Genomic DNA, 10,415 nt, shown 5'->3' with positions numbered 1-10,415 from the left:
CGCTGCTAAACAGTAACTCCATCTCTGTCAACATCTCCTTCTTTGGCGAGATTTCGATCGTCGCACCACCCAAACGCTCACCAAAACAGTGCACCGCATCTCATACCTCACTCCACAACCCAATCCTTCACCGTCGTCATTGACCTAATGCTCCTGTGTGCAAGAGTCGGTTCTTATTGAAAGCGGGTCACGTTGACCCGTGAAGAAGATCCGACAATATCTCCAGTTTGTGGCAGCAAAAAACAAAGCCATGGGATGCATTTTGTTCGTCTGGTGATGGGGAGAAAAAGCCCTCCATTAATTTTTTAATATGTTGAGTAAAGAGGGAGAAATCGAAAGAAAACCAAAAAGGATATGTCGTATTTGGCGCAACTGATTCAGATTCGGTTTTTCACAAATACTCTCTCGTTTTTCAACGAAAATACATGTTCTAATATGTGTTTTGCTCACAACTGATTGATGTACAAAAGTCCTCAATTAATTTTTAAATTTGTCGAAGAATCAAAGGAAAATCAGGTAAAAAGAATAGGATTGACACAGGGAGGAGAGAGGGGGAGAGGGTGTTGAATTATACATCGAATAAAAATAAAAAAGTTAAATATCGTAAGTAATGAAAAAACCTATAATTTAACAAAAAAGAGTAACATTGGTGTATTTCTCAACAATTGACTACATAATTGAAACTTTAATAAAATTTGGAACCAAAATTGAGCATTAAGCACAAATAAATAGACTAACAATATATTTCTTTTGATGTGTTTTTAATACTGAGCCGATGAATTCAAAAATTTTAGTGGCATAGATGTATTTATAACTATTATTAATAGAGAATTGTTTTATTTGGTTTATATGTTTGATTAGATAATTGTATTCTTAAATTATTTAAATATTAAAAAATTTATTTTTTAATTTATATTAATTTCTTATTATTTTTATATTATTATTTTTTATTATCATTTTTTTAATTATATTTAACTTTTATTTTTTTTTATTTAAAAAAATTGGAGAAACCCTAGTATACAATAATAAAAATATATTTAAAAGTATGTATAGCATCTACCAATGGAATCACATCTTCTGAACGGCAATAATACAATTATCTATTGTTAATGTCCATTACCAACATCATTAGTAATATTAATTCGAAAGACAAGACATCCCAACTTCACAACTGAGAATTTCTGGTGCATAATCATTTCTTTAAACACAGAAAGATGGCACTAAAGCCAGAGAATGAAAGTCAAGGTCAATCAAAAACTAGCATCCGAAGTTGGGACTTGGAAGTTTAGTTTCAATTAAATGCTCCTGATTATGTAGATTTGGATGGTGTAAATTGTTTGTGGTTCTGAAATGAAACACAACTAAACATAAGATAGGAAATTATTCAAGAGGACGAGATTTGTGCACCAAAATGAACCCCAAAATTTTGTCATTCGGCTATCCCCTATTTTTAATCAAGCTCATTCGTTACGGCATTGACACTCATCAGTTTTGAATATCAATAAAATCATTTAATATGTTTGTTTTATTGTTGCAAACAGACTTTTGAAGTAAAATGAAATTTATAAAACTAAATTTATGGACCATTTTGTTTTTCTTGAAATTTGTAACTACTTTTTAAACGGAAATTCAAACATAATCTTATCTATACAATTAAAACTCGATTAGGTCGTCCTTTTTGCTAGAGATGACAACACTATCACGTTATTAAAGGATTTTCTTGACGAATGCCCAAAAAAAAGTATATTTACCGAAACCCAACATTACTTTGGGTTCACTATCAATGTTTTATCTTAGTCCAAATCTAACACGCTCTGCAATCTAGGGCAAAAGATTTTGATGAATCTAATAGTCGGACCATGGGAAAAAGAAAAATTGAACCAGAAGTGAAAAAAAGATGCAGTGCCATTGACAGAATAAAGAAAGAATCGTCGTTCCAAAGAAAAAAAGAGAGAATCAACCTCTCTTTTAGACAAGACAGATTTCTATTTCCACATCCTGTAAATTAAAAAACATCAAATCCAACTAAAAGAAAATGGAAGATTAAAAGTAGAAATAGATTATGTTTTAATCCATCACACCTTGGCACGAGAATGATGATGATGTAATGATGGCAAATTGTTGAGACTTATCAGCAATCATCAAACCAATATATGGAAAGAAAGGTGGCTCTCTGTCTTTGGATTTAGAAACACATGCAACTAAAAATCTAAAACCAGGTAGACTTTCTCCCCAATTTTGACTTGTGCAATGTAACAATAAACCTAGTTGGACGTTGGACAACCTGCCCCAGGCCCCAGCTGAAATAGACCCTTTTGAATCCTATTTGCCCGTCCTCAACAACTCCTAAAATAACCCCTGAACAATATAGCTGGACACAAACAAGATTCAGTACAATCGTAGGCTTCCCATTTTCAGGAAATTTTATAAATTCTTGCTATTTATCTTTAGTCCACATAAAGGTCTAGATGCAAATCCCATGTCTCATATAAAGAGTATGTGACGGAATCTGTACATCAGCAGAAAATAAAATGGTGACTATTTAAATGTGGTAGCACTATTATTTACTCTCCTCCATAGTTTCATTTATGGAGAAAATATCCTTCAAACACCTTAGCAGTTCAACATTCCATGATAAATGCAGTGCAACATTTAAAAAAGATAAATCCTAACAACACACTCTCAAACAAAAAAATTATCATTAACTGAAATTTATTGAAAAACATAATTTTGTGAGACTCACTTAATAAATAAGTCTCACATAATTTTATAATTTTCAATAAATTTAAATCAATAATATAAGTGTTGAAAGAAATGCATAAGAGAGTGTATTCGTAGCCCCTCTATAAAAAATGATGTAAGATGAGGCTAAATACAAGCAAATTTTCAACTATATTAAAGGCTGCCAATCAACAAGACATCATTCTTTACTGTCCACGAGTTACCTAATAATGAATGTCTCTAACACAAAGTGTTCCGCTAGTTAACAAACTGCAAGTTAACTTCAATCGTTTTCTATATTCCCTTGACAAACAAGCTAGACATCCCGGTCAATTGTCATCTACTACCATCAACTACACAAATTGTAAGTTCCAATACATACATATCAAATACCCCGACGTTTAATAAGATCTCTAAGGAACCTTTTATTAACAAACCTTTCTGCACATATTTGGTACTTATTTTTAATGTATTCCTCAATGCACACCCGATAGGAGAAATCGATCCAGCTACCATCAGTTCTTACAACAAAAAGGCATCTTGGGAATAGATATAGGGGATGTTGATCAACCTACAAGAAAATAAAATCATACATTCTGCACTTACTGCCAACTTTGAGATAGAATAGATCAAATACATAAATGATAGTGGCTTAAGTTTAATAGTCTTGGTGCCAAACATGTAAATCTATGTTTAATAGGAAATGCATTTGAAAAGCTTACAATTAACAAAAATGGTGAATGAGAATGCAAGAACATTCAATTGGATTTCAGGCTTTAGCATATCAAATACAGTATCAGCATTCGAAGTCAAGTAATGAAGGATAAAAAAAAACTAGCATATCCCATTGCCCGGAGGCTCCTCGCTTATGCGAAGGTATGGAGGAGGGATATTATACGCAACCTCACCCTTGCATATGAAAAGAGGCTGTTTCTGGATTCAAACCCATAACCAACAGGTCACCAAGGCACAACTTTACCGTTGTGCCAGGGCTTGCCCTCAAGTAACAAAGGATAAATTGTCATCTAGTTTTAGAGGGCCTACATTCCTTGATACTGGGACTTGGGAGACAAACTTTTGAGTATCATCAAAGCAAGGCTTGCCTCATGTCATTGTGCCAATTAAAAAAAATGCTATCTGATCAATAAATTGTATTGACAGGCCAACAAATGCATAGGATATTAAAAGTATAAATATAATTGAGCATAACTACAGATTCATAATAAGCTTCCAGCGCAATACTTATGCATGTCTAATGTTATCAGCAGCACAATATACTAGTACATTTGATCTGATTGCAGTGATAACCTAGATGGCTTCTTTAAAAATGCATTACATCAAAGAAGACAATGGGGTTATTAGTTATTACCATTTCAGGAAGCAAGAGAGTAGAAAACCGATGCACTCGAATTCCTCTAAGAGTAGATGATAATCAATTTTTTTAAGTGTAACATTTCAGCTTAATTACACCCGAACTCCTCTACTTTCTCACTCAAGTTTGATTTTTGTCTCAGGTTTTAATTGCTACATTGCCGTCTACTTGATTAAATCAAGTATCCTTGTCAGTTTGAAGGTGGTGTATACTGTCATTTCTTACAAAACAATCCTTCTTTAAGATGTGTAGATCTTTTTTGCTGATTTTGCTTACACAAAAATGAGGTGGCAGTGTAGCACAATGCCACAAGCAAAAAAGAGCATATGGTTGATGTATATCTGACAACAGAAACTTATTTCATCAATTTGAAACCTACACGGAAAACAATGTTGCAATTAAAAGTATAATTGAGCCTAACATTTTTTTCAAACAATATTTGAACACCAATTTGAACAGTTATCAGAAATACACATAATGTAGAACTATTAAAAGTATACTGTATTAACTCAGCAAACAAGCATGGCCCTATCAACAGATCAAGAACAAAGACAAGAACTAGCATTTTGTATATTTGCAAGTGTGAAGGTGATAAGCACTCAAACACTTGGGAAACCCTCCCTTAAAAGCAAGCTGTCAAGGGGGGAGAACCAAGCACTTAAATACTCCACCCAGCATCCCATCTACTCAACGTGAGACTTAGGCACCCAATAATACCCAAGTCCCATCAATTTCCCTTGAGCTGCAGTCTTGCCTTTCATTTTGTTGTATGTAGAACATGTATTCGTGTGAGTTGCAGCAAGAGTCTCTGTTCTGTTTTGTTGCTCATTTTCTTTTTCTTTTTTTGTGTTCAGAGTGAGGCTTAACTTCTCATCAGTCACCACCAGTCAATGATATCATCCACTAAGCCAGAGGGAACAAAAAAACTCCACAGAGCACTTTTGCCTCAGTCTCTTGTGCACAAGTAAAACTACCAGTGATAACCTTGACATGGCATGGCATATTGGCATTGGAGAAACTTTAGAAAGATGTTCACTTCAAACAAGTGATTAAACTTTAAGATAGCTAATAACCCTAATGGAAAAAGGATAAATCACACTGTACTTATGTCTACCTTTTGGAATGATGTTATCTACTTTTTTAAGGCCATGGAACCTTTGTGCATGCTCTTAGTCTTGTTGATAATTAAAAAAAAAGGCAACAAAAATGTTACACATCTGAAGCAAAGGATTAGGAAGCTATTCAAAAAGCTCTGAAAGGAAATAAAGTAAAGGTTAAATTACTCATTTGGTCCCTATAGTTTCATGATTCTTACATTTTTAGTCCCTATAGTTTGAAAGTGGTGTTTTTAGTCCCTATAGTTTACATTTTAATTCTTTTTAGTCCCTGTAATTTAAAAGTGTTCTTTTTAGTTTTTATAGTTTGTATTTTAATTCTCTTTTAGTCCCTATAGTTTGAAAGTGATATTTTTAGTCCATATAATTTATATTTTATTTACCTTTTAGTCTTTACTACAAAAAAATATATAAAAATAATTAGCTACAAATTAGTTATAAATTATCAATTATTGTTTTTATTACAAATTATCTTACGATAAATTAGATACGAATCTCTTGCTAATATTTTTTGTAATTAATTGTAATTGATAATATTACTCATATTTTGATGGTAAGGACTAAAATGAAATTAAAATATAAAATATAGGAACTAAAAAGACCATTTTCAAATTATAGGGACTAAAAGAGAATTAAAATACAAATTATAAGGACTAAAAAAACCACTTTCAAAATTATAGGGACTAAAAGAGAATTAAAATGTAAACTATAGGGACTAAAAAAATCACTTTCAAACTATAGGGCCCAAAAAGGTAAGAATCATGAAACTATAGGACCAAATGAGTAATTTAACCTAAAGTAAATTACAAAGACATTTTTACCATCATCAGTAAAATGTTAAATGACTAATTTTATATAGTTTTATACAGTGATTGTGAAAATCAAGGTTATCTAATCAAGATTTGAATCGTGAGTGAGTCGCTGAGTTAATTTTGGCATCATGAATCATAATTTGTATCAAATCAAAAGATTCAGAGACAATGGAAAGTTACTTCAAATATACCATCTAGATGATATATAGTGTTCAATGTAAAAAAAAAAAACTATGATTAGATAGAAACAACTTAACAGAAGTCCAACAAAACAAAATTATCAGTTATATATGAATGAGTTTGTGAAGCCTTTATTTTAGACGAATGGCAACAAAGCAATTGAATAGATAAAGAGTAACAAGTAAGTGAGAAATAAATCAGTGAAATAATCAAATAAGATAAGTTCAAAAGTGTTCCTTCAATTCCTTTTCATTTAACAATTTAAGTTTATATGCCTTTTCAATTTTTTTCATGAGTTGGTGAGAAAAGAAAAAAAAAGACAGTGAAAAAATAGCGAATTGTTGAATACTGTTATTCGTATCAATAATTTAAATTGCAGACTCATTCATGCGTTGTAAGATACAAAGTCATTTAAGATTCATCTTATGATACGAATTGAAGGTAGCCAAATTGTATCAGATTGTGAACTCTAAGATTCTGATAACTACGGTCAAAATAACCTTATTACATACACACACACACACTAAGAAGAGAAGGATCGATTTTTGAGCAACAAAAGTTGCAGGACTCGGTTTAAGTTAACCAAGCTCTTAAAAAACATTTTGATAGTTGTGATATGATTCATCTCATTCTCCCAAATGACATTGATGATGGTAATGAGTTGGTGGTATGAGAAATTGGTGGAGATGGAGAAGCTGAGGATGATAAGCTGGTTTTTTATGATAATACTTTGACTTGGGGAATTGTTGCCAATGTAACAAGGATCAGTGAGCCTTTAAGATACAACATAGCAATATTTTGAAGAGGACAGCTCCTAGGCCTTCAAACTCTAGGAGTCTAGGGGGAAGGGAAAGCAAAAGGAAGTTATAGATGAACAAGAAGGTGGTGATGACGAAATTGAAGAGAAGTTAAGGAGTCTGATATAAATTATTTAACTTGTATCTAAAATTTCAATATAGTGCCATCCCGTCATCCACCATAGCAATATTTTGAGTCAGCCGCTCCACATTGCTATCCCTGGTTGATAACTTCAAAGCAGACTACAAACAAATGAAAAGAATTTGAACCTTTTGAGAACTTTTTACTCGCTATAAAAATTGTAACAGTAACTTCAGAGCAGACTACAAGCAGTTTGTTGTTTATCAGTTCACATAATTTAGGGCAAATGCAATCAGAAGTTGCAAATTAATCCGAACAAGGTAAAGCAACCAATATCATACACACATACATACTACATATCAAAGTGATCAAAACAAGCATATTATTCACTTCAAATAGCATTATCACGATAAAGAATAAGAACCTACAAATCAAATTAATCATGCACATTATTAACTTCACTTACCATAATTGAGTTCAGCCCACTTCCGATCTTATCTTCGTAATCTGGATGGTAAATAAGAATGTTCTCAACCACGGCTCTTTCATCCTCCATAGTCAGTATCTCCCCATTCATGTACCTGGCAAAGAGACAAAACTTCGTCATTTCACGGCACCCCACACAACAGCAGAGACTCGCAATCTTAATAATAATAGTAATAATAAAGGTTTTAAATATCGGTCGCGGATAGTTAAAAAACCTTGATATTGCGGTACAAATCAAGGTTATTGATTTAATAATCTGATAATACCTTGATGAGTAGAGAATTTGCATGGTTAGCGAAACGATTGGCTCAACGTCCCTCGCGATCTTCTCTTCTTTCTTCCTCCACTCGAGGTCATCCACCTCCGAGTTGGGGCTGCCGGTCTGGGTCCCGCAACTCGGGTTCGAAGTTGCTTCTTCCGGTGATGGCGTGGCACTGCACCAGAGACGGTGGCCCTGGGGCGCCGCGACGGAGAACCCTTGGAAGCCACGCAACCGAAGGCGGTGAAGCAGAAAATGCCTAGCGGTAGCGGCCATTGTTGGTTGTGAAAAACTGAAAACTGTCACTGTGTGATAGTCGAAGTTCAAATAAGATGCTCGGCGAACAGCGGATTCGGTTCCCTGGTTTTGGATTGGAGGCCCGTTTGATTATCCAACGAACCTGGAATCAAATACAGAGGGATTTTGCTAATTACACCACTCAATTTAGTGCATGTTTTGGTTTGCAGTTGAAAATGTTGTGGGACACATTCGAAAGCAAATTCAATAGATAAAAGTAAAAGCAAAGGTCCTTATCCATTGGCAAAATTACTTTTGCCTCAAACATAATTTTACAATTGTAAACCAAACTGGTAGCAAGACCCATAAAGTATAATTGCTTTTAGTAAAATTTCAACTACCATTTATTACAAATAAAGTTCATTTACCCCAATCAGCTTCAGTTTGAATCATATTTCATGATTAATTTTTGTTGGGGCTAGAAATAGTGTGGTGCATATTTTGAGAGGAAAAAATGGTGACAATGAATTGAACCAACTCAGGAATAATTTGAAACTCTATTTGATAATTAGCTCGTTAAATTTGATCCATGTATCAAATGAACTGAACTTAAGTTCATTAAATAAATGAGTCGAACATGAACTACGTATCACTCGACTCATTTGGTTCATGATTCAACTCGATATGTGTGTGTGGGGGGGAGGGGGAGATAGGATCCATTTGCGCAAGGTGTAAAATATAACATCCCTGATTGTCGACTTCACTCACACGTTTTTCGATGAAATTTATAGAAGGTCACTCATCCCATAACTAATTAAAGTCAAACACACTTAACTATGAAGTTCTTAAGTAATGGACTATCAAAAAGTAGATGCATCTTGTTTATATAGGTACTACCAATTAATTCATTTAAATCATTCTCAAATGCACAGTCTCTTACTTGTACAGCCTCTGGATCCCTCATGTTGGTGTGACTCGATAAGAGCGTTACATGCTCACCAACTTCCACATGGTTCGTCCTCGAATCACACCATACTAGGAGAGATGTATGCTTTGACACCATTTTTTCACATCCCTGATTGTCGACTTTTCGGCGGTTCACACGCTATGACACTTCACACGATGACACTTCACTCAACTTCTTGTTGTTAGAACCTTCCACCGGTCAGAATCCTCCATAGGTAGCCCTTTCTGAGACTTCGACAATCTACATCAATTGCTTTCAAGATAAATGATTGTCCTCACAATTTAGCACAAAACTTTTTAGCATGATTTGCCCTTACTCACACTTCCTGAGAAAAATTTCCAAAAGATCACTCATCTCATAATGGCTTCAAGTCAAGCATGTTTAACTACGAAATTCTTATGTGATAAGCTACCAAAAACTATATGCATCTTGTTAGTATAGGTAATACCAATAAATTTCTTTAAATTATCCTTAACTACACAGTTTCATACATGTACAACATTTGGATCCTTCTCTTTCTAGTGTGATTTGTCGGGGTGTTACATGTCCACAAACTTTCACCTGATTCGTTCTCAAACCACACCGTATTGGAAGAGAGGTTTGCTTTGATACCATTTTTAATATCCCTGATTTTTGACTTCTTAATGCCTCACACACTACGACACTTCACTCGATTTCTCAGAAGATCATCATTCCATAACTACTTTAAGCCAAACACGTTCAATTATGAAGTTTTTAAGTGATAGACTATCAAAAAATGAATGCATAGTGTTTATATAGGTAATACCAATTAATTTCTTTAAGTCATTCTCAACTGCACAGTCCTATACCTATATAGCCTTTGGATCCTTCTCATTTTGATGTTACATAAAACATTACCAAATCTCATCTTTTAGATTATTTAAATTAAGTGGCTAAGATTTGGTGCAAAGCATTAATTTTGCACTTATTGTATACACACACACACACACATGTATGTAATTTATTGGATTTTCTAATATTTTATATATCTAGGGTAGAGTATTTTTTTTTATTATTTATGTAGCTTTTGGTTGTAATTATGTTTTTTTTGTTGTCATACATTGTGGTCCTACAAAACTTATAGAATAAGTTCAGTTTTTTCTTAAAAAAAATAAACAATCATTTTATCTAAAATCTATTAATAAATTAAAATTTTAAAATGTATAGTATTTAAAAATTTTAACTTTTGATTCATGTGATTCAAGTTAATGAGTTAAACTGAACTATTTATAAGTTTGAATCGAGTCGAATTCGAGCTAAAAAAAAAGTTAATGTCAAGATCGAGTCGAGTTCAAGCTAAAAAAAAGGTCCATATCAAGTTCAAGTTGAACTGGAACTGAACTAAATATTAATGAGTTTAGTCGAG

At 33.4% G+C, this 10,415-nt stretch overlaps 1 protein-coding gene across 4 annotated transcripts; it reads right to left on the bottom strand.

Moving 5' to 3' along the window:
• Positions 1 to 2,869: 2,869 nt before the first annotated feature.
• On the bottom strand, positions 2,870 to 8,189 carry LOC114383150 (protein DCL homolog, chloroplastic-like). Of its 4 annotated transcripts, none has more exons than XM_028342750.1 (3): positions 7,832 to 8,162; positions 7,546 to 7,660; positions 2,870 to 3,292 (listed from the first exon to the last, which is right to left on the bottom strand). In XM_028342750.1, exons 1-3 carry the CDS (start codon positions 8,098 to 8,100, stop codon positions 3,107 to 3,109), a joined length of 570 nt encoding a protein of 189 aa, XP_028198551.1. In that variant the 5' UTR covers positions 8,101 to 8,162; the 3' UTR covers positions 2,870 to 3,106. The 4 variants fall into 4 exon arrangements, with proteins under 4 accessions (XP_028198551.1, XP_028198554.1, XP_028198553.1 ...); XM_028342753.1 differs by lacking the exon at positions 2,870 to 3,292 and adding an exon at positions 3,302 to 4,468 and having other exon boundaries at positions 7,832 to 8,181; XM_028342752.1 differs by lacking the exon at positions 2,870 to 3,292 and adding an exon at positions 4,484 to 5,077 and having other exon boundaries at positions 7,832 to 8,189.
• Positions 8,190 to 10,415: the final 2,226 nt, after the last annotated feature.

This window comes from Glycine soja, chromosome 14 (genome assembly GCF_004193775.1).
Source record: "Glycine soja cultivar W05 chromosome 14, ASM419377v2, whole genome shotgun sequence".
In the NCBI taxonomy this organism is placed as follows: domain Eukaryota; kingdom Viridiplantae; phylum Streptophyta; class Magnoliopsida; order Fabales; family Fabaceae; genus Glycine; species Glycine soja.
Note: the sequence above shows the minus strand (reverse complement) of the source record. Positions and strands in the feature narration are given on the sequence as shown.